The sequence below is a fragment of the Varanus komodoensis genome, unplaced genomic scaffold (assembly GCF_004798865.1).
Source record: "Varanus komodoensis strain SLA01 unplaced genomic scaffold, ASM479886v1 scaffold3, whole genome shotgun sequence".
NCBI lineage: Eukaryota > Metazoa > Chordata > Lepidosauria > Squamata > Varanidae > Varanus > Varanus komodoensis.
The window spans coordinates 32,147,583-32,173,129 of NW_025335761.1; the positions used below are offsets into that span (position 1 = coordinate 32,147,583).

General features: G+C 39.3%; 1 protein-coding gene across 11 annotated transcripts in view; it reads right to left on the reverse strand.

Annotated features, from left to right (window-relative positions):
• The window catches only part of RALGAPA1 (Ral GTPase activating protein catalytic subunit alpha 1), a 171,594-nt gene that overhangs the window by 89,358 nt on the left and 56,689 nt on the right, over positions 1–25,547 (reverse strand). For 8 of the 11 annotated variants that reach the window (XR_006415374.1, XR_006415375.1, XM_044436714.1 and 5 more), the window contains 6 exons: positions 10,554–12,107; positions 8,755–8,879; positions 7,636–7,852; positions 5,558–5,734; positions 2,247–2,399; positions 99–292 (listed from right to left, as the gene is read on the reverse strand). Coding sequence is in view for 9 of the 11 variants with exons in the window: in XM_044436714.1 (XP_044292649.1) it covers positions 99–292; positions 2,247–2,399; positions 5,558–5,734; positions 7,636–7,852; positions 8,755–8,879; positions 10,554–12,107 (2,420 nt within the window). In the remaining 2 variants the exon portion in view is untranslated. The remainder of the gene's footprint in view (positions 1–98; positions 293–2,246; positions 2,400–5,557; positions 5,735–7,635; positions 7,853–8,754; positions 8,880–10,553; positions 12,108–25,547) is intronic. The other 3 variants (XM_044436720.1, XM_044436719.1, XM_044436713.1) reach the window with 2 other exon arrangements.

Here is a 25,547-nt window from a genome sequence, read left to right on the forward strand (position 1 = left end):
GGAAACTTGTATGAGAAGAAATACATTATTCCAGTTCTACTTGAAAAGTAACTAACTTTTCAGGATGAGTGAATGAAAACATCTAATTCTTCAAATACCTTAGCAAGATTTTGCCAGAGTTCACAGAGGTAGTCAAAAACTTGAGCATGTATTTCAGGATCCATAATGGAATTGACATCTCCTAAAATCCCTAGCATTCGCCTCCACATTACAGTAGCTACATCTGCATGCCATCCTGTCAGGGTTCCTCCTGCCATAACGCTACAACATTCAGATGGGAAATCACTGGTTTCTGTAACAGGAGAAAAACACCATTAAACCAACTATTCTTTAGGGGAATTTTTTTTCTGTAACAAATGGAAGTGAAGTGTACTCTAAAATCGAGTTTCTGGCAGTTATTCTGTACTAGATTTACAAAAGCTGAACCAACAGACAGTGACCAGTAAGGAGCTGAAATTAAAGCTAGAGCTTAACATAGCATATGAAAATTTCAAGCTGCTAAACACCTTTTTCTCATGCTGGCAGAAAGTCAAGTCCATGCAGAGTCAAGCAGTGGACTGATGTTTAGATGTTCTAAATTACCTTTTCTATCATTTAAATATCACACCCTTCTGAAAATCTGGCCTTCTGTAATGAGAAGGGGAAAAGACTACATTTCTCATATTTGGTTGAGTATGATGTGAAACTCAACATTTACCAAAACAAACTTCTCCCTGCCCCCAGTACTTCACTTTCCTCCTCTGTGAGACTAATTTGTGATCTTCAAGGGACACATAACAGCTGCCAGGGGGATGGGGTGGGGGAATCAGTGTTCAGAGCATCAGGGCTCTGGGACACAGAAGCTGGGATTCCAGAGCTCTGCCTCCTAGTTCACAGTGGCAGGAGGCCACAAGACTATTCCCTACGGCTGCAATCCAATGCATATTAAGGCATGAGTAGCTGGGGAATGCTGAGAGTTGTAGGATTTCTTTCTCCTAAATGTGCATTGAGTTGCACCCTAACTGCAGCTTTGACAATTTCTTTGACTTTTGAGAAAAAGAAATCTATGTGTGAGACTACAGAAATTGACATGCATGAATTCCTGGCTCACATATTATTTCACTTGTATGCATGGGTTACTCTTGTGACTGAAGAGAACAGTTGAAAGTAACCTTTAAACTGGCCTTGAGTTTGAGAGTGTGGAGTCATCAGTGTACTCATTACATAATTTTCACATTGATTTGAGAACCATGTCTTGTAAACCACACCAGTTAGATAGGAATTGCTTTTTCTTGGGCACTCTATCTTCTTTTAAGTAGTTTGTACCCCACAATTTTAGCTTTAAGTTGCCATAATAAACAGTTCATTTTGCTGTTGCAGTAACAGTATTTTCTACAGCCAAACATGAATAATAATTTATAATGTAAGGAAAATACCACTAAATGACCAGTGTATTTATCAAGATACTATGGATCAATTCACTTATTTCATAATCTAAATAAAACTCAACTGGCTTGAGTACATAACAGCACCAACACATGCTACCCTTGAATTTGCTTCCCCTGGCCTCCACACATTTGATTTATGGTGCAGTGGCAAGAATACATATGGAATACAACACAGCCCTTATTCAGGACTTTCCTGAAATGTTTGTAGGTTTAAACTGGGAGGAGGTGAGGGAGGCATATTCAAGCCTGATCCCAAATATGTGAATTCTTCTTTTGACCTTATGAATTGAACATGAAGGTCTATAATGGGATTCAACTGGAAGTGCTCAGAATCTCCCCTCAGACCTTTGTGTTAAAAGAATGAAGGTCTGAAAAGTGATTTTATGAGGACAGGGATGATGAAGGTGCAGCTAACACACACAGCTTTGCTCTGCCCTCAATCTTACCTCTCATTTAAAAAATAATTAAATATTTGGAGGAATAGCAATAAAAGCATATACAAATGTATATGCATCAATAAAATGCTATCTTGAAACACAACTCACCTGTTTGAGGCAGGCAAGACATGATTGTACTGTCTCACACTATGCTGACTTTGACCAGTTTATTAGATGTATAGATAGCCTATGTGCCTGATACAGTCAATCACATACTTAAAAAGGAACATCTACTTTAACTAAGACAGTTTAGAGGCAAAACAGCATATATTTAAAAATGGCACAAAGAATATCAAATATTTGTTTGAAACCACCCAGTGCTGAAAATAGTGAGAACTGCACAGAAAATGAAAGAAAAGTAGTCTTAAATCTAAGATATTGCCTAGGTCATCTGGTGTCTGTAAGACGGAGTGGTGAAGTTTCTCATCCAGCTGTAACTCTTTCTGTTCATTGTGATCTGCACTCAGGGTGGCAGGTGAAGGAGTCTGGGACCGTGATCCAAGAGCTGACTGGATTGGTGAAGCACTTTCAGAACCTACAAGCAACATTTTAATTATCATAAGAATGCATTCACTCAGTTTTTTATTTGATTTGAAAGCAGCATTAATGCTGACACAATATTCAATTATGATAAATGAAAACATTTGTAAAAAATATCTTAAGAGGCACATTTATCCCATGTATAACTAGCTAAATTCAGCTATTACTGAATAATTCCTAATTATTATACAAATGATAAAGAACTTTATTTTAATTTACAGTCTTGTGTACTTACATATATCTAGAGATTCTTCCATGTATCTCTAAGTGAATGATGCTAAATTTGTGTGTGATGTGTTTGTGTGGGTGGGTGGGGGTTTTTATATAATTTTTGTTAACTGTAACTACAATCTATATTCACCTTACCCAAATCCAACCTTACAATAGCAAAAGAAACTTTTCATGAAGACTTTTATCAAAGGTTCCTTAGGCAGTAGTATTCATTATTTTTCAAGTGGGAAACACTTTGGCAAAAATATTCAGTGCAACCGTCACATTAAAAACTCCTGCAGGGTAAACTCAGCAGGGTTAAACCATTTCAACCCAACTAGGGTGACAAGACAGCAGGAAACTGAAAGCTCCATTTTATTGATTTACTTATTATATTTATAGCTGGCCTTTTTTCTCTTTAAGGAACTTGAGGTGGCTTACATAATTCTCCTCCTGCTCTTCTCAGTCTTAACCTCACAATGACAACCCTGTGAGATAGCTTGGGCTTAGTCTGTGACTGACAGAAAATCACCCAATTAACATCATGGTTGAGGGGGGACTAGAACCTGTAACTCCTGAGTCCCAGTCCCTCACTTTTAACCACTACACCACATTAGCAGGCAAGGTTTCCCTAACCATTCCTATCTGTATAAAAAAAAACTTGGAAACAAAATGACAAGAAAAAAGCAGCAAACAGCTATTATGAAAAAGGGCTATGCTACAGACAAAGTAAAGTAGTTGCATTGCCTTTCGGGAACAACCCACATATTTTCCTTAGCACTCCACAGATAAGTAAGCATGAATTTGCTAGATTATGAATTTATATATTTGTGTAAGATTCCTTGACATTTTTTACTTCTCTTTTACATTTTTTCTCTTTTCTGTATTCTATTTATCTTAAGAAAACAATAAAAAATTTACTGAAAAAATAAGTGAGGAAGTATACCAAAATGCTATATAATATGTGTGAGCCACCCAGAGAGCCTATGGGTAATGGGACAGCATGCAAATCAAATACATACATACATACATACATACATACATACATACATCTTGGAGTGTGCCTGGCTGACTGGCTCCTGACCTGGGTGTTGCTATTGTTTTATTTGGGGTGGGGGGAAGTTGCTTTGCTTTTGTTCTTTTAAATAAAGGGATTCTACTGCTTGCCCTTGCTTTCTCCCTCTCCCTCTCCCTCTCATGTATGCACACATGTGTGCTCTCTCTCTCTCCCTTCAAATGAAAACAGCTGCTATCCTCAGGTGATGTTCCTGACCCCTAGAGTTGCTCAGCTCAGTCCTTCTCCTTTTCCTTGCAGATGACTTGTGTGTGCATGGTTTCCCTGCTTCTTCACTGCTCCAGTAAGTCACCTGATACACTTAGGGGATTGTTTCCACAGGGTTCCCTTTGTGGACTTTCCCCTCCGTTTACTTCTCAACCTTGAAATCTGCATATATGTCCAAGTTCAAAAATGTGCAAATTAGATAGACCAGAAATTATGCAGTTCTCAAGGAACCACAGTTATGGTTCTGAAAAGGAGTCATAAAACAGGTTGGCCTTAAGGACACTCCCCCACCCCCTGCTTTGGACAAGCTGGAGACTTATGGAAGTATGGAAAAGATGGAGGGCACCGTTAAGTGTCACTTAAGCACTATAAGCTGAGATGATTACATTGTTAATGGGGCGATCTTAAGCTCACCCTCTTTTGACATACGTATTCTGCTGTTTTGTTTTCCTTTCCCCAGAGCTTTCCAATTGATGGCTAGGCAACTGACAACTGTTTAATGATCATAATGTAGTCTATATGCAGTCTCACCTCATCAATCTGTTTTCCTTTCACAGCTGACAAGGAAATGGACCAGGCAACACTACATATATTCCTTACAGCCATAACAGTGCACTTCTGCAACTGTGGAAGGCTGACAAAGAGAGTAATTAAATGAAAAAGCTGCCCACCCCTGGCGATACAACACCAATTGTGTGTGTGTGTGTGTGTGTTTTTTTTTAGTTCTCCAAAAATTAAGAACTGGTGCACAAAAGGGGGTTGCAATTGCATTGACAACAGGGAAGGCAAGACAGTTTGTACTGTGAGGAACACCAAGATACCAGCTGGAAGACTTAGGTGGAAGGAGTGGAATAACAACCCATGACAGGCTTGATTGCCTCTTTGCTGCACTGTGAGGCTTTCCACAATAATGTACACTGCATATCATTTTCACAGAGTGCATTGTCGTGTTGTATTAACCTGTCCAATGTATTACATAGGAAAATTTTACAATTGTGACCATTATATTAAGTCTTAAATATGCACAAATAAGCATACATTCAAGCTTTAACATAACAGTTATGAAAATAATGCCATCCAACCTTAGTCTTGATTTTTTACCTTGACTCTGGATTTTACCTTAACTCAGTCTCTGAGTTATGAACACCCAAATTATGAACAAATTGTACTTATGAACAAACTGCCATAAAGCCAATTAATTTTTTAAAAAATACTGTCATCACCATAGAGAGAGGAAGTGAAAGGGTAGAGAGGGAGGCCTTCAAAGTATGCCTTCCTGCTCCACCCATCAGAGAAAGAAATCTCCCGTATTTCCTTGTTACAAAGAGGCACACTGGTTTGTGTGTGTGTGTGTGTGGGGGGGGGGATATTCGCAGTTTTTCCATTTTCACAGGGGACCTGGGCCCCTAAGTCCCATGATGTGGACTGCCAATTATATATGTTCCAACTTACACAGAAATTCAACTTAAATATGAATTTCCATTTTCTCAGAAATGGAACTTGTTCATAACCTGAGGACTGTCTGTATTATATACCTGCCATAACACTCTGGAAAATGGCTAAATTATGCATATGAACAAACAGCATTTCTGCTTTTCAGGATTAGGAGGGGAAAGTGGCAGAAGTATCTACAACTTCACAGTTTTATTGCTCAACCTTACCTGTAATTGTTGCTGCTTCAACAGACAGTGGTTGTTGATTGAGACTGCTAGTTTCAGAGTCAATGTGGAGTGTAGTTAAACTAGCCACTTCCTGTTCTTCAGCACTCTGCAGTGGTCCTGAACCAGCATCAGAATCTGCAGAAGTTGTTATTCCACTTTCAGGACACAAGCTGAAGTCTAAAGTTAAAAACAACAACAAAAACAACAGTTTAACAAGACAAACTTCAATTGAAATCATAGTTCCTATCAATTTAAAAAAAAAAAAAACCTCCAAAGAACTCTTTAATAAAGAGCTTGTTCTCTAGCCGTCAGTTTGCATTTAATGTTAGTGAGCTGTGTATTCGTTCCTCAAATCCAAACAACGCCAACCAATATTTTGGAATATCCTTATGACTAATAACTAGCCAGAAAAGAGTAAATAATGTGGGAGAAGTGACTCTGCATGAGTTCTGGAATGGAGGTTTCTCCTTTCTAGGGAAAAATAACCACAGGACAACGATTTTTAGCTATATTTATCCCCCTCCTCGCATTCTGATAGGCTTTCCTCTAGAGTTGTGCATACAGAAACAAGATGGTCATGTTTTTGTCAGGTATGAAGGGAGAGCTAATGTATCAAAGAAACAGCAGCTACTGGAGATGCCTGTAATGGAACTTCACTTGGGGAACCAAACTGATGCAAATTATTATAGCTGTCTACAGATGCACAAAGTTTGTGAGTTTTGGAGACTGCCTTAGGATAATTTTATCAGAGTGTATTACCATGTCATACAGCTGGGTTTAAGCAATAAACATCTTCCCAAAAGCAAAAAATCAGCCTTGAAACATTTGAGCCTCCGTACAGTATCTGAATTCCCACACATCTCTGAGGTGTCTTATCTACTTTTTTCTATATTCCTGCTTCACTCTGTGTTCCATTTCTCTGAGGCAACCACCACAGCAATCTGTGCTGAGGGTAGAAAAAGTCCACAGGTTCTTTGTCACTGTGTGCAAATCATACTGGTGCTGCATCATGGTGAGAACTCTGCTCTGACTCCTTTCCTGAACATAAGGCCAAACAAGTGTCGGGGTGTCATCTTGGCAAGAAGTACTGAGATCGGGGTGGCACCCCAAAATAATTTAAAAATGCTGCAATCCTTTCCCTCTATCATGCTAGATCTTGGAAGTTATGGAGCTATGCCTACTCTAACATTTTTTTCACTTGCCAGCACAGGACAAGGGGAAAAATAAGATTAAGCAGTAAGAAGAATCTGTTGCTGGAAAAAAGAGGGGTGATAGTGCTTCCAGGCAGTAGCTCTGGTACTGCAAAGAGCCCTTGCTCTCTTTCAAAAGGCATAGCCTGAAACTGGGATGAATTCCCTGCCTGGACTGATAGCCCATTTTCTGTCCCAGAGTTTCAACAGAAGATTTATCTTGCTTGCTTGCTCTCCTAACATTTGAAGAAAGAATGAAGGCGCAGTTCTAGAAAGCTAGCAAGTCCTATGTAGGCAAAGGCAAGCACATTTCTGGAGCTTCATTCCTGCCTTGCTTCCTGTATTAGTTGGGTTTTATGTGGTTTCAGATGTTACTGTTTTATTTTATTACAACTATGTTATGTTGTTGTTCCAGTTTTCTTGTGAGCTGCCAGACAGCCCTGGGGCTATAGGGTGGCATACACATTCAATTGATCAATCATAGGCTATCCCAGAAAGTCCAAACCTACGAAGCAAGATCTGGAGCCAGCTAAAAACACGCTCAGGTCACAATCTCTACTTGACAACTGAGTACACGTTGGGACAAGTCGCGTTCTGTGCAATGCACTTTATAGTCCTGCATTGTATAAGACTGTACTCACTCCACAGGTTTAGGGAGCCCTTTGGAACTAAATAGGAGGTGGAGCAGGAACTGGGAGAATTGAGAATTACTTTTCTCTAGGTTCAGTTAATGGATGCCTCCTCTCCAGCCTTTTGTCACTGGATGGACACCAGTGAATATAACCCTAAATCTTTTCAGTTCAATGCCCTGTATAAAGTTTTTATTAGAAAAATGAACATGCAGTAGATACTCTAGCTCTAGAAACAGCTAAGTGGGGAAATACTTGCTTTCAAATTTGTGGCCATCATATTGGAATGCGCTGAAGGAGTCAGAATGGCTGTCAGAACTGACAAGGTCACTGCTGCCTGCACTGGCAGGAGATGTCCATTCAGAAGGCACACCTGGGTCATCCACAGGACGCATTTGATTCTGCTTGTTCAGTATATCAGGAAGGTCTTTTGGAACTTCCAGGCTTCCTGGGCTGCTCCCTCTTCTTGTCACGTTCTAGCAGAAGGAAAATTTCAAATAATTTTAAAAAATATGTACAGCTAGAAAATATTTGCATGTTTATACTTTGGAAATAATGGGCAGCACAGCACTAAATCAACTAACCGTTATTACTTTTAACTCAACTTTTGTTTCCTTAAAATGATATTTCTTCTAAATATTGTTTTTAGTTCATGTACTATACTGCAGAATCATTTTAATGTGAGGCTATTTCCTATAGTGAATTAAGTTTTAAAAAGAACCCCTAGCCCAGCCACTTAGTAAAAGTCTTTCTAGTTACACCTAATAAAATAAATGAATAATATTTTACAAATCACCAAGTAAATGCTTAAGTGGGATCCAACACATTTAGTTGTGTGGTGCAAAATATATTTACAGGAAATTTACAGAACTATAGCAATAACTTTTAATTTGATTGCATATTCAGTGTGATGGATCATGTGTGTTGATGAACCTCTCCCTCAATAGCCCCTCCTAGTTTCTCCTTGATAGCCCCATTATTCCTAATGTTCCTCCTGTTAACAAGTTAAAATAAATTATTTTAAAGACTATCCACAGGTTCTTTAAAATGTTCCAGCTATCCTGCCATCTACAATTGCCACAACAAACCCTTTCTACTTTCCTTCTCAGTTTTGAAAATGGGGCACAATGGAAAGATTTTGAGTGTAGAAAGGACCAATTCTGAATTTGGCCTGAAGTTCAGAGAGGTGACGTCAGATTAAAAAATGACTGTGGGGGTGGGTTGGAACCAGGACATTAGGTGTCCAAACTCTCCCCTCAGGAATTTCACCACATGCTCACCACTGACATTTTGATAGTCACATTAATTGGTGATGCTATAATTCACTGATTGTTATCATATCTGATATTTTAAGAGTAAAGAAAATGGCAAAGCTTACCAAAGCACTACCACTGCGCAGTCTTTCAGCTATAAACTCATCCATGAGGTCAGGAATATTTGTATTACTATTGCCATTATCACTATCAAGAGGGTTCTGCTTTTGGCTGATATCCTCTCTATTGGCTAAAAGCAAATGAATGACTGTATATAGTAAAGAACATTTTCAAAAACACACATTTTTAAAAGTACTAAGAAACATTGAAATAACCAAAAAATGCTTGCTAAACATGCAGTTAAGGATCTATTTTATCTTAACAAATTTAGTTAGAAGAATTAGTACATCTGCCCTCCCTGAAACCACCCCACTAACACTCCTGAGCAAGGTTAGTCAATTTCCAGTGTGACCCTGAAAAGAGCAAGAAAGCTTACAGATAAGCACTACTTAAAGTTGTTAATGCTTGCTTCAAGCATACATTCTTCATTCCTTCATATCACCAAATGCACAATAACTTCCACAACTCTGCCCAAAATATACTAATGAGAAACATGTAGGTAGAAAGGACTATTGAATTGTATGCTCTAATGCAGTACTGTATAAACAGAATATAGTTAATAAAATAGTACACAATGAAAAATGGAATGGTACAAAAATGAATAAAAGACTTCTTAAATTGTCAATGGTTAGTGATCAATATAGCACAGAATTTTCCTTTTTTTAAAAATCATTCTGATATTTTAGGCTTGAAGAGTTCAAGTAACCCATAATTTTGTTATTAAAAACTTGAGACATTAAATTTCAAAATGTTATCTAATTACTCCTAGACTGCAATTTTTTGCCAAAGAGATAGTGTTAAATATAATAGTAAAATAAATCAATCTGAAATAATTTACAGTATTACTGCCCAGTCTGTTGTGATATGCTAACAAAGACTGCCCTCAGATGGCATTAACATCTCAATGCAGGATGCATTACAGAACATTCTGTTAATCATGCTAGCATACAATGTAAAACAAACAAACAAACAAAAATCCAGAAACCTACATCACTGCTGAAAGTTAATGTACTGTTCTTTAAAGGTTATTTAACAAGTCAATCAAGATGGTGATATTAGAATGACAGCCACTCTTGCCCACTTGATTAGCACATAGAGGCTTCATAATTAGCTCAAGCAGAACTATCATGGCACCTTTATGCACTTTCATGATCCCAGGAAAACAAAAGCAGTGATAGATGTTGCTAGGAAAACAGTGCATCCATTCTAGTGAATGCACACAGTAAGCAATAAAGCATGGATTGAAATAGCTCAAATAAAAACAATAAAATCCACACTGGCTTGTTATGATGAAATAATCCCAATATGAAAATTTGATATGTGTTTCATTTTTTCCCCAGGAGGAGGAGGAAGAAAAACTAATTGAACCTACAATTGGCTCAACCATAGCAACTGATAACAAGAAAGATAAGCTAGAGATATTAGGACTATTTTTTTCTATTAGAAAGCATATATAAGCCAATTATATATAGAAGGTTGGATTTCAAGGCCTGCCAGGAAAAATATGGTCCAGGCAGGATCCCTGGATAGATTATTTACTGTCTTCCTCTTCCCTGTTTTCAGTGTTCAGCAGCAAAGTGGTTCATTAAATGTTCTGAAAAGGATAATTAGTAATATAAAAATATAAATGTAACTTATGCTTGGGAAAAAATTCAGCGGGCCAGATGCGCATGCAAAACCAAACAGGAAAAGCACTGATCATCCCAAAGCCTTCTGATTGCTTTATAAGAGCTTGCTTCAGGTGCATTAAGCCAAACTGGTGCTGCCTTTCTCCGTTTGTGCTCTGCACATTGATAGTGCTCACCTGCAGCTTTCTTTCCAAAATAGCCCATTACATGACTGTACAGATCCCTCAGTGGAGCCTCTGCTGGCACTCTGCTCTGCCTCTGTGGGGAAACATTTGCCTTCGGCTTCGAAAGAGCATGTACAACAGATTTATAAACACCACCCAGGGAGCCCTGCTGTTGTCCCGACTCCTGACTTGATGGCTTAGGTGAACTACGATTAGACATCTGATTTATTCCAATACTTTCCTTCTGCAACATGAGCGCTGGAACATCTCCTGATTCTTTGATCTGTTTAATATTAGCAGAAGTTGTACTAACTGCATCTAGAGGCCTATATATTCCAGGTCTGACGAGCACAGCTGCAGTGGATGAGCTGGTACTCGTGTTGCTGCTGGTGTTGCTACTGCTCCCACTACTGAAACCACTGAGTTTACGAAGTCTTGCTTTCCATGGGGCCTCTTTGTTTTCTAGAGGATTATAAAACTGTACTGATTCAGTAGATGGCCTAAAAGTAACATGGACACTGTTTCGCTTTTTAGCTGCTATTTTCATGATTTTAGCCTTATGGGTCACTGTTTCAGATATACTTCTCTTGGTTGGTGACAATTTGCTCATGCCTGTAATGTGAAGCATTTCAGGGTTAACTAAGGCTTTATGTGGCATTTTCTTTGCATGCATAACACTTGCGTTGGTTAATTTTTCATTAAACAGGGCACCTTTGTGCTTTTCAGCTAATACTGCTTCCACAGATACATCTACATCAGTGGCAATTTGTCTGTACAAATATCTCCTCCTTTCTTTGTCACTAGGGCTACTTGATCCATGATCAGGAAGATTTTGGGTGTGTTTATCAATATTTAACTGTTTAGCTTTATCAACCTGGTTTCTTGTAGAACTGTCTACTTGTGTAGGTGCAATATTACTTATAAAGCCACTTTGCTTTTGCTCCAATTGCAGTTCTGAATTATCGGCACTTTCTGGAACAGAAGTACTACTTGCACATGTAACAGTCTGGTCTGTATACTCTACTCCATCCAATGGCAATTTATCACTCCTACTTATTCCTGTTTCAACTTCATGAGGAGAAGACTCATAGTTATCTATCTCAATGCTACTGCACAGTTCTTCTTTTTCCTTAAGATATTCTCTCAGAGAGGAAAGAAGATCATCTTCACCTTCAAGGTCAACATACTGCTTTTGTTCAAAGGCTGCATCTGCAAGTTCTACTGGGCCTACCAAATGACAGAGATGGTCATAAATACTATCCCCAACTTCCAGAGAGGACTCTCTGCTATTTGCATCAGTAACGTGACTTTCAGTGGATCTACATATTGAAGAGGCCTCTGTGGAACTCTGCAAGCTTGGCGCATGATGGGATGAACCGTCAATGACAGGAACTGCACCTTTGACTCGTTCAACTGCAAATGGTTCCAGGATGTCAGATGTGCTGCTACTTCGTGGAAGTGGCTGCTCCTCATTCAATACATCAAAAACTTCACTGGGAGTTTCCTCACTTTGTGAAAAATGTCTGACACGAGGCGGACGTGGGAGGATTTGAGCATCATCCATGTCTGTAGAAAGAGCATATACTTAGTATATATTATAGCTTTGCATTTATCATTTCTGTTCTGTTTTTCTACTACAATGCAATAATATGCTTTAAAAAGAAGTCCAAAACATTTCCTTAAATAAAACAAAACATTCTCTATCAAAAGCTAAATTGTTAAACACAAACACATCCACACATGCATGCACACATTTACATACACACAATCTAGTAAAGTGTGAGGTATATGTGAGTTAGACCTTTGGAGCAAAGTCTTAAAATGTTAACATGCATGAAAAAAGACAGCAAGATCATAGGAGATTTGGAAATGCTGTTAAGCTAGGGCTGTGCCAATACATTATTAAAAACCAATTTAATTCACAGATTCAGAAAGAATTATTATTTTGCCTAGTTGGGGAAATATGCAAACCAAGAAATGGTAACATTTCTAGTCTCAGTTTAGACAACTGAGTATGCAGAGGTTGCTAGAGAAGATCTTGTAATAGATGCAGTGCCAATACTACAATGAAAAGGCTTATGTTCAAACATAAGGTATCAAAAAAATGTGATTTATAGAAGAGGTCAATCAAGATTATAATTTTTTTTTCTAGCAAAATCTTGACGAGAACTCTGTTGGTGATTGGCAATGAAGGAAAAACTGTGGAGCAGCTCCTTTTTGGACCACTCCTGTAAAAAAAAAATCCAAAGCTATATTGACTAAAGAATTCGGTGCCTGCAGAATCATATGCTCATTTCAAATTCTGCCTGGATGCAATCAAATCCATCTGTGATCTCCCAGGTGATTGCTATGGGAGATCACTGTCTGGAGGTTGACCAAAGACCTCTTCCCCAAGTTGACTATCTAGAATCTGAACTAGCTAATGTAGTTGTTCTCTTTATTAATATGAATGGCTCCAACAAATGACAGATGGTATTTCAACCAGAGTAAGAACTGACTGGTTTCTAAACTTCGTTCTTTCCTTTCCTTAGCAATATGAGCTACAAGTAACATACTATATGATTTCACCTTTCCCAGATCAAACCTCAAAAGGGCTAAGGAAATGCCCCCCCCCCCAAAAAAAAACCTCCAGTGTATTGCATAGCAGGCTTCATTTTATAACCATTTCTCCTGGTCATATACTTTGATTTTGGATCTCATCTCTCAAGATTGAAAAGTCATAGTCAGATTCAATTTCTCATATTCAGTATCTCTGATTCCGCTATTGGTTCTTTCCTCTTTTTAGCTCTTTATTCCTCTCACATAAACTGAGCATCCGCTGCATCCCTGCAAGATAACAGTCCAAGTTTTCTATTATCAAGTATTGATAAAGAATCAGGAATTGCATTAGCAATCTTTAACATTAAGTAAGGCTGGAGCCTTAAAACAGAGCAGGAATTGGCCCATTAACACTGCACCTTAGTTATACTTCAATCTTTTGTTTTCCCCACTCCTCTGATGTAGTTGTGGAGCAAGACAGGATATGGAAGTAGAATTTTACCAACAGTATCAATTCCATATGTGCAATGAAGATGATGGATCCAACCCCGAGATACTTATCGCAATAGGCAGCCAGTAAAGCTTAAGATCTTTGTTTCAGCCCTCTCTAGAAGTCACTTTAGGAAACTGTGTCTAATTCAACTTTCTATTCAGTTGAGACCTATTTCTGTAAGCTAGCTTTCAAGTCACATACATTCTGCCAAGGTCTTAAAAAGAAGAGACTCAGACCATTTCTTAAAATTAAAAATATGAAGAACACATAGATTAATGTCTCTGCTAACAAGTAAAGCAAGACCACATACTGTAAGTCAGGTACACATATTTGCAGAAAAGTTTGGTGAGTATTTAAAAACCTTAGATATGCAAGTAACATGCTTAATGGTTAGAAGAGCACTTTCAGGTCCACATTTTGGTCCTGTGATTTGAAGGCTTTTGTAAAAATTGCACCTTAATTGCACATAATACAGTGTTGGTATGTGATCTGAGATGAAAATAAACCTCACGCAAGACTGCAATACACAAGCATTCTTAGCTTAGAAGTTTTATCATGCATTTAGTAACCCTCTTGACTCTCTGAATCAAAACATGAAATCTAGTTTTCTAATGTAGATATCTGCCATCTTGTGGCATCAATGATCATTTTAAATCTGCCTTTAAAACTGTGACTATTCTAGATGAGATTTTTAGCTGGAAGATATTGACAGAATCTGATTAGCACACAATAGTTTATTGTGGGCTATTTAACCTATGATGACATGTGCTAATCATGGGAGGCAAATTTCATATGTAACCTCTGCTTGAGATTAGGTTTCACAGGTTTCATGTGAACCTGATGAGTATGTGTTATATAAGGTTTAAACAACACAACCCTTGGGTTGTGTGAGGATTGTTAAAGCACACAACCCATACTCACTGTGTTCACACAACATGAATGGGAGTTGCTTATTCAAAATGGCAGCAGCACAAAGCTGGCAATCTCACTATGGATTAAGTAACCTACAAGGGACATTGTTATGGGAACCTGCTAACATTCTCAGATCCACTCAGATGCATCTGTGGGTGTTAGAGATCTGATGTGATCATTCTGGCCTCAGCACATGTTGGGCTGTTTATCTCACATCCAATCTCCTCAACAAAACTCATCATTATTTCATTATAACAAAAATAATTAATAGATATAGGATTGATGCTTAGTAAAAGGATAAAGAATGTTATGAGCTGAATGAATGAAATGTATGAGCTAGACTGATGAGTTGAAAGAACAGTGCAAAGCCATGCCTTAATGCTACAAACTAGAGCAAAAGCTGAGGACCAGGCCTGAGGGAGGTATTTTCATGAGTCAAATCCTTCAAGCACACACTCTTACATTTTGAGACAGAATCAGTGAGACTCTTATTGCAGCAAAACCCACAGTAAAATCTTAATTGTTACAGTCTTCAGATATCATTCAGGTCATGACTATTAGCTATAGGCTAATAAATAATCCCACAACTATTCAAAGCTAATGAATATAACCAAGTATAGATTCAGACACCTTTCTTTGCTGCTCAGAATACAGGGCAAGGAGCTGAAGGATTCCTGAGGTCAAGTCTCCCAGAAAATTGAAGGCAAGGGTTCTACAAAAAGACCTGCACAAATCCACCCAAGTCCAACCTAGGAATCTTGGTTGCAACCTCCATGTTACATTAAGTGAGGTCTATCACATACAAGTGTCAAAATAGATTCCTGAGTGAGTTCAGAGTCATCTCATAAATGCAGAGACTTTGTCAACCAGGGCTTTCACATTGGTATCTTCATGCTACATGGGGGTCCAGGCACAGAAAAATCCAATAGTCGGGATCAGTCCAAGCCATCTGGCAACTCCAGGCTACTGATCATGAAGATTCACAGTCCCACCACAAACAAGATTTCATACTTTATGAAAACTAAAGTAGTACTTTTCAAGATAAATTTCTAACAACACACAGTTAAGAAATGAGTCCAAACTGGAAGCATGGTCTATGTGAAAAATGCCTTAAAAGTCTCAGGCAAGTGGTAAGCCAAACAGAGAGCATTTCAGGCAGTAAAGATGAAAATGTTCCCTAGCAAAACCTCCCAGCCTGAACATGGGGTTGAAAGAGAAGGTATGGCTGAAAAAGCCCTCCTCATAAACTGACAAGGGATTATAGCCCATCAATGAGGAACTCCACCCAAAGAGGGTGCTTCCTTCTTTCCTTCAGATCTGACACTCCTGAAAACATTACCTGAAGAACGGGTGAAGTTCCAGAGAACTGGAGGGTGGCATCAGTGGTCCCAGTTTTCAAAAAGGGTAGTAGAAGGGACATGGAGAATTACAGACCAGTTAGCCTTACATCCATTGTAGGAAAAGCAATGGAAAGGTTCAAAATAGCGAGAGATCTAGTGATGTTAGATAGGGAAGGGAGACTGGCAGCCACACAACATGGCTTCCGCAATAACAGATCCTGCCAGACAAACCCTGTGGAATTTTATGACAAGGTTTCAAGGTGGCTAGATGGAGGGGATGCAGTGGATGTGGTATACCTGGATTTCAGCAAGGCCTTTGACAAAGTGCCTCATGATATCCTGGTGGAGAAACTGAGGAGTTTTGGGATACACCAAAGTACTGTCCAGTGGATTAGGGAATGGATGACCAACCGAAAGCAGAGGGTAACCATTAGTGGGGAATGGCAGTCAGTGACAAGCAGGGTTCCCCAAGGCTCTCTCTTGGGATCAATCCTGTTCAATCTTTTTATCAGTGACCTGGAAGAAGGGGTGAACAGTCTGCTGATCAAATTCGCAGACAATTCTCAAACTGGGGCAGTGACCACAACTGAGGAGCAGGTACTCCAGATCCAAAAGGATCTGGACAGACTATGGAAGTGGTTGGGGGACAACAGGATGGTGTTTAATGTGGATAAGTGCAAGGTCTTGCACTTGGGGCACAGGAATGGTGTCATAAGTACAGGTTAGGGGACAAGTGACTGGAGAGCAGCACTTGTGAAAGGGATCTTGGGGTACTGGTGGACTGCAGGCTAAACATGAGTCAGCAGTGTGACACAGTGGTCAAGAGGGCGAACGCCACCCTTGGTTGCATAGCCAGAAGTGTGGCTTCTAGATTGAGAGAGGTATTACTACCACTCTATACAACTCTGGTGTACCCACAACTGGAGTATTGTGCTCAGTTTTGGGGGCCCTCATTACAGGAAGGATATAGCCAGGTTAGAGTCAGTGCAGTGTAGGGCCACAAGGTTGGTGGCCAGTTTGCAGGGAAAACCATATGAGGCAAGACTGAGGGAACTGGGTCTCTTCAGCCTGGAGAAGAGGAGACTCAAAGGGGATCTGTTGATGACATACAGGTATGTGAGCTGGTGTCACATGGAGGTGGGTAGAGAACTGTTCTCTCCTGCAGAGGAGGGCAGGATGCGCTCCAACAGAGTGAAGATCAGGGAACCAAGGTTCAATTTAGATGCCAGGAAGCACTTCCTGACAGGACCCTGAAGGTATGGAATGGGCTTCCCTGGGAGGTGGTTAGGCCGCATCAGTGAGGGTGTTCAAGGATAGGCTAGACATGCACATGATGGGTATGTTGCGAGCGGAGCCGGCAGGAGCCGGTGGTCAGACTAGATGGCCTGAGAGACCCCTTCTGACTTGCTCAGTTTCTATGTTACTGCACAACCTCACTAAATCTAATAAATGTTTTTAGTATACTTCACTTCGTTGCCCAGACTTCAATCTTGCAAGCTTGCCCAGCTCTGCTAGTTATAGTCATGGTAATGTGTCACATATGCCACTCAGTACAATGGGTTTGCTTGTTCTTGAGCAAGGTATCATTTACCTTTATGTCAGGAGCATTGCTCTTCCATTTGTGATCACTCTGCACAGTCACAAGATACTTTCCTGTGGTCCTAAAAGGTTTGCAACAACCTGAACCTGCCTTTGTGGATATCTTTGGTGCTGTGTGGCTGGTACTGACCACACTCATGTTTTAGCAGCATGGCAGGAAATAGGATTCCTGGATTCTCTGGGTTGGAGAACACAGGTATCAGTGGTCTTGCACTGATAATAGCTGGTACTTTAACCAACAACGCAGTCAAAAATTCATGAGGGAGGAGTTGGTCACTCTATGAATGAATGCCCTCCAAAATGGCCTGTCCTTGACAGTCCTGCTCAGATCTTGTAAACTCAAGGTTGTGACTTCCTTTATGGAATCAGTCCAGCTCATGTTTGCTCTTCTTCTGCCTTTGACTTTCCCTAACATATCAAGGAGATCTGTGGGCTTAGTTCCTAAAAAGACAGAGTCCAAGATCCAGCAGACAGCCCCAGTGAAACATTATTCTGCTCCACTCAATCAAGAGGACTGAATTTCCATATGCATCTTTAAAGATTTCAATCTTAGCCTTCAAGATTTGAAGAAGACACTATGAGGGTTAATATTCAGCTCTCTGAGGGTGCAGTGAAATACAACTGCTTGACCGGCCCACTGATGGCAACCCTCCCCACAAACACATTTATGAAATGTCAAGTGTCCATCAATTCACAGCACAGAGACTCATGCATGTAAACAGTACAACCCATCATTTGTTGCTAGCCTGCCAACCTCTTGTTTGGGACATTATTACTGTCCAAGGACCAAAACTATTAAGTCTCACACAGATAACAGGGGACTTTGTGCAGAATGGATCCAGCAGCAGGACTGCTTTTTCTGCCTGCCTTGCAGTTTAGAGCATTTAACACATTTATGGATCATTGAAGAGATAAACCATTTGGTGTTTCACTACCCATATTCCTGCTGCTCTATTGATTCCTTCAGTGAATGTCTTTCTTTTCATCCTTCTTATGGTAAAGTGGTATGTCTGGGTGATAATCTGAGGTCTCCCATGGATGATGAGACGACTGTGCTCACATGGCTCCAAGCTGGCATTATTTAAATAGCCACCAACTCTGACTAGGCGATATTTATCAACAAAAGGTCTCAATGTAAGTAGGGACATATCCTCAAGAATAACCTTCTCCTCTATGTGTCTGATTTCTTTTGGATATACTTTACACTAAATGAATACTGTGCAGGATTTTTATTCTCTCCTTGTGATAATTCAGCCACTGTCATGGCCTAAGCATATAGATGTCAAAGATAGCAGCTGCTGGTAACTGGTGACAGTTGCATGCAATATAGATGACATATGCTACAGCTCACAAGAGGAACAGAGAAGATATCTGTTTCTTTGTACAAAGCAGCTGTGAATGAGCCACAGCCAGAAGTGTGTGATATTTGACTCTGTAGAGGGTTTGTAAGGAAGTTTTCCTCACTACTCACTCTTGCCATTTACCAGTGGACAATGGAGTTTCCCAATGTCACATCTCTGAAGAACACATTCTCAATAAGAATTTTCCCTGGATGATAATAAGAATCTGTTGGATCAAATAAGCTACTCATCACTGACAGAGTAACACATGTGAATGTTTTATCACATGAGTGTACCTGGGAGGAGAATATTTCATTTCTACTGTCCCAACTTAACCTAAGACTGTGTTGGATTCTCTAAATCTAAATCTAGGAATTTCAGTCCTTTTGCATGGTCCTCCAGAGCAAAGGATTTCATTACTGTAGGACTGCTGGATGCTATTTGATTGATTGATTGATTGATTGATTGCAGCATTTTTATGCCGCCCCTGTCGCAGAAGCCTCGGGGCAGCTTACAAAGCAGACTAAACAAACATAAACATTAAAAATCCGGAGCACCTATGCTCCGGAGCATCTATTTATGAAGCCTGAAGTCGTCTGTGTTGACTATTCTCTGGTGTAAGTGCTTTTATTTTATTTTACTCCATTGTCTAAATGAAAGCCCTTTTCTATGAATTGTCTGACATTCTTACCATACTGCTCCTCCTTCTCCTGCCATACTCTGCTATGCAGTCTGTCAGTGGCCACTGCAGATACACTGAAAGACCTGAAACAATGTTTGACATTCAGCTCCATCTGCATTCTGACCATCACTGGGACATAGGCGTCTCAAGTAGTTGCAATGGTCCTTGCAACAAAAAAGAATAGAACAGCTATTGGATGTCTGCAGTTATGGAAACCAGTTCTGTTTTGGAACAGATATGCACTCCAAGGAGGCTAATTCAAATTTAGTGAAAACATTGTTCAGGGAAAGTCCTTGAATTTGAATACCTAAGTTAGAGACAACTCTGATTGTCCAGATTTCTGTAGATGATATATGCTAGAAGTCATTAGGTATCAACATTCTTTACTTTCTTTGAGTGGCAGAGCCTTTACTTCAGCCTTTCTCTCCAAAGGCCAACAATTCAGGAGAGGGCTTGTTTCCAGCTGCTATATACAAAATGGCAGGGTATGGCCATTTACCTCATAAATTTATCTTTAAATAATTCCTTATCCATTATATGCAGGAACCCTTTATATTCTATTGAAGGGGCAAGTTTGTTATCATCTTTGACAGGCATACTGATTCCCTAAAAGTACCTACTTATTCTTATTCTGTAGAGCTATCCCTGGACAGTTGTGCAGTTCTAAGTGAGTGTACTCTTGAGCAGAGATCTTCAGCTAAGATGTGCTTGACGCCATTAAGGTTATTTAGTATATAGAAGATCTATATTTCTAAGGAGCTTGGTCATTAGATTAGTATAGTTCTATTTTTAAAAAAATCCCCTGGATTCACCCTCTGTTACTGAACCCAGTCAGTGAATATCATCTAGAGAGTCATGGTTCCATGGGAGCTGCAGCTGCTCTGAGTGGGTCACAACAATATAAAACATAAAATACAGTATAAACCTTTAAATGGTTAAAATAGACTAGAGTAAGACACAGCAGTAGCATAAAGATTTAAAATAAATTGCAGGATTAAAACAGTCTGAAACTAAAATTCCTGGGAAATTAAGGAGGCCTGGAAGGAGTTCGATGTACATGCCAGCTCAGCATCCCTGGGAAGTTTATTATATAGCTAGGATGCCATGAGAAGAAAGACTTACTTTTTCACAGTCACTCACCTGAATTCCCTTGGCAGTGGCTCCCTAAGAAGGACCACTGAGGATGATTTTAGGGTCCAGACAAGTATATGTGGAAGGAGACAATTCTTCAAGGTAACCTGGTCCCAAGCTGTTTAAGGGTTTCGGGTATTAATACTAGTACTTTGAGTCAGGCCTAGACATGGACTTTATGATTACATAAGAGTTAGAGGAGCTATCACTATCAAGGACAACTGTTTCATAAGCAGTCTAGGCTTAAGCTCATTGCCTGACATTATCTATGAGGAATATTCTTATTTTTCAGTCTCAGATCTTGTTATTTACACAGTGTTTGTTGTGCAGCTTCACCAGCTTGACACACTAAAGCTGTCTTAGCCATGAAAACTAGCAGTAATATTGCAAGTTGTTTGGCGAAAGAAATTGTCATTAAGGCAGAAGTTGTTACTCTTGATATTGGGGGTGGCAACACTCAAATATCTTTAACGACAGGGTAAGCTGTAACAAGCTGGGACAGAGCCAGAGTTGGCATTTTACAAGCAGATGCTGAGGCAGTGGGCAGAGTTCAGTTCAGTATGGCTATATCATGTGCCTTGAGGTTCTCTTCCACAACAGGATGGATAGGAAAGCTGTTTTACTTCTCCTAGATGGCTTGTTAAAGCCCTGCGAATAGGTATAACAGTTTACCCTGCATGGCTCTTCAAGGCGAAAAAAAAGAGTTGGGGTGTTTATGGATCAGGTCAAAATGACCTTTTCAGCACAGCATGTAAAATTTTTGAAGAACCTGGAAGCCATGTATCCTGGAATGGCAAAATAAAAGAATAGAATTAAGAAAAAAAGTGAGAATTGCTTAGTGTCTAAGAAAGGAACAATGAGTGATTTTTGAAAATATTAGTCATGAAGTGCAGAGCATTCCAAATAATGATAATTGCTAAAGCAGATCAAACAGGGAATTGAGAAGCAGATGAGGTCCATGCCTACTATGGGTGCAGAGGAGATGAGCTGGATTTCTGCCTAAAAGTCTGCCCAAATTGTGGATGTTCTGTATGTCCATTCTGTGCAAGCATAAAACCCATATCTGTGACTCAGAAACCACAAAGAAGAACTCCATGTTCCCTGCTCGGAGGTCATATGACCTCAATGGGCCTTGATCCACAACGTAAGAACTGAAACATTATAAGCAATGCAATACACCTAACTACAATGAAGCTCACATCAGATAATTAAGCTGAAATTTCACATTAGTGAATAATAGTACCCTCACTGGTCAACTACATGTCCCTCATCCAGGTACAGATATTTTATTTATATATTTTTGGGTGGAGGCATATGACTCGCCCCAGCCCTCTGTAGGCTGTATAATGTCACTTGCTTCCTGGTCCAAGCACCAGGGACCAGATTCACAATGCATGGACTTTTCTGGTTAGAGAAGACCTGTGTCCAGTAGAATAAATCCACCCAGGCTCCTATTGCTTCTCCAGAGAAGCAAAGGGCTTGGTTGACTAGGAAGGTCCAGCTGCAATGAAGCAAAGGTGTAATGGGGATACAACTTCCATAATCCAAATTTAACTGACTTCAGAAATGCTACCTATCCATGAAAAGCATGACCCAGATAGAAAGGATATATTTACACATTTGTGTGGGCAAAAGAACATTTCCAAATATTCTGGTCACAATGGATCCAAACTGAAATGTGCAAACAGGAAAAAAAATCTATGGAATGTAAAGGCAAGAAGAAAATAAAAGACTTTTAGCACTAGTATCATGGATAATTAAAAAAAAAACAAATATAGTCTGTTTAACAGCTACATTACATATTGTCAAGCTGGCTGGGATATGCTGGGTGTTATAGGGTTAGGGTCCCAAATTTACCATTTTTGCAATACAAGACAAACAGATAAGGTGACCTGATCTTAAAAACACGTGTCTATTTAATCCTCAGTTTGCTGTCACATAAAGCACATTTGTTAAGTTAGCTAAAACTGAAATTGCATTTTGCTGCATAAACTATGTGCTAAATCCAACCCCATTTTATTTATTTTTGCATTTATATGGCATCACACTACTCCTAATGGAATCCCTGATCAGTTTCCACCTTGACTTGTCTTCCACTTGTGTAATGTGTAATGTGACTTTCCCATCCTCTCTTCCTCAGTATTGTCCCATTTATACTTTCCCAAAATCTACTCCAGAGCAGATTTTAGAGGAGAGAGAATTTGTGCAGCTGATGGAAGCCATTCCACTGGCAAAGGTGACTGTTGAATACACACCTATAGCTTTGAGCCAAACATCACTTGTGTGAGCATTTAGTTTGCACATATCAATTAAGGATGTTTCTGATTTCCTGAGCCCATGAAATGTCTTTTCAGGGGACACAGAAACACAGAGAGTCAGAAGGGGTCTCCCAGGCCATCTAGTCTGACCCTTGGCTCCAGCCAGCTCTGCTCATGCAATAACTAACACATGCTTGGCCAACATGTTGGATTTCAACTGGAGAGGGAAATCAGCAACTTTCCCTTGTACAAGCAAAGGCACCTATGGATTTCTGTTACTGTTATGGCAGTAAGCTTATATAGGCAGCTGTATGAAAGTAAGAAACTTTCTGAGCTTCTCACAAAGTCTCCCCAAATTTTGTAAGCACAGGACTTTAACAGTATTGTTTAGGATACTGTGATTTAAACAGTGTTTAAAGGTCCTACCATACTAAAGCTTCAAAGTCTTTTAACATGATTTTTTTATCTTAAAAAAAAAATCAAACACACACATTCCTAAATTGCCAGTTCTGTCAATCCAATCCACTGGATATTATCCCACACTAATATACACATAAGATAAAGTAATAACTTAGTCTTGAGCTAAAATATAAAGTGAAGAGCAGTAATCATGCTAAACTGAGTTGCTCTGCTGATAACTAGTCAGAAATCCTAGCTGTACTGATAAGTGTTTTGTGATAAACTTACTTTCTAACTAATTAATAACAGAATCTTTTCTGTTGGCATATCCTGATATATGCAAAAAGGGATTACTTGCAGTTCATATTCTCTGTAGATTATGCAAACTGTCTATAGAATGTGATGTACTGGCTTAAAATATAGAATTGTGGATAAATTCCAGCTTAACAATGTAAATGATTTATTCCAGCAGTATCCATAATCACCAGAGAAATACGTAATTCAGTCCTACAGGTTGATACATTTAAACTGGTTGAGTTACATTTAAATACACAGTTAAGAAACATCAATGAAGGCACTTGAAGCAGCAAGAAACAGCCACAACATTTCTTAACTGCAGAATAATTTACCACTATTTTCTTCTAGCCCAAACTGAAATATGGCATATTTTATATTATAGCAATATTGCAGGACAGCTAAAAAGAAAGAAATGGGGGGAATCGAGTTGTGTCGGAATTGTGAAACAATCAATTTCAAAATTATACTAACTTCAGATTGCCCATTCTAGCTGACTGTCATGCTTAGAAGAAAACCATTGCGGGTCCTGAAAGACTGTATATAACAACTTTGGATTAGAATTAGAAGGAAATTAGAACCAGATAAAACAATTCTATAGCCCCCTAACATTGTCTGAGGGGCCAAAGGATAGTTTGGATTTGTAGATCCAAAATTGGAGACAGCATTCTTACTCTGGACCTAGGAATCTGAGTTTGGATACCCCTCCTCTGCCCTTTTGTTCTCAGTGCAAAAGGAGCACGAAGGCTACTCTCCACAGTTGGGAGACCAAACTGAAGGGGGTTTATTGGAGAGGGGAGAAGGCAGGGAGGCGATTGCAGCAGTCAACAGACAAGGTTATGTCGAAGCTGCTCCAGCCTCAGCCTTTGTGCCTCCGCCAGCTAGAAGAATGAAAAACCTGTCTAGTAAATATGCAAGATGGGAGAAAAGTGCAGCGAAGAATACCTTTGATGCTCCTCCCACTCTGCTCAGTATGACTGCAAAGCATCCAAGTTTGGATGCTTCAGAAATCACCACAGGAGTATGCCTTAAGTTACTTTTCAGAATAAAATGTGACTAAACAGAACTTGGACACTAAATTATGATTTGGTCTATTTAAGATTATTTCTGAATTACAGCTATATTTTTGGGTGGCACACCTGGCATTATATTAATACTGTTTGTGAAAACATTTCATTATCTAGGATAATACTTAATTAAGAGTTTTCCAAGTATAGGACAATGCTGACAAATGGTATTGGCTCAAGTACTGTTAATTAATTCTGAAACTCCATTCAAATCTCTGGTATATCAACATAACCTAATAAGCATTTTCCAAGCCTGGATCTTTATGTACCTGAAACAGCACCACTCTTGCACAACAGAGTATTATCAGAAGATTCGGAAAAACACGTATTTTTTCAGAAGTACAAGCAAACAAAAAATTAGGGGAAAAATTAAGGGCAAAACAGTCCAGGAGGGCTGAGCATGCTCAGTGGCCACAAAATGTCACTGAGAGGAAAAAAGAGAAAAGGGGGTAGGAACCAGAACTGCTTATTCTGGAATGCAGCATGGTTGGTTGGCAGGAACCTTGAATGGGAGTATTCCACATTTCAAAACTTGTTGCAGATACAAATCTGTAAGTAACTATTATATTTGATTAATCAATATTTTGGCACTATCCAAAGACCTGCCCTGTGTTCACTGGTTCTATTATTCTTGCAAGTGCAATCAATCACTTGTGCAATGGGGAATTCATGCTTCTAAAAATAATCCTCAAAATATTAGATTTCAGCTGAGCTCCGTTTTGTGAGCTCTGGTGATCTTGTTATGGAAATAAATGTTTCTGTTTCTGTTGAAGAAGTTTCTCCTGAGAATACATGAGCATAACAGGATACTATCCTTTGAAACTGACATAATCTTATCTTGCAGAGCATAATTCAGTGCAACTGAATTGTGAATAAGTGTATATCAGATCTAGAGCTTAGAAATCGAAGATCCAACAGTTGTTTCAAATCCTTGCCCACCACTGCTTCAGAAA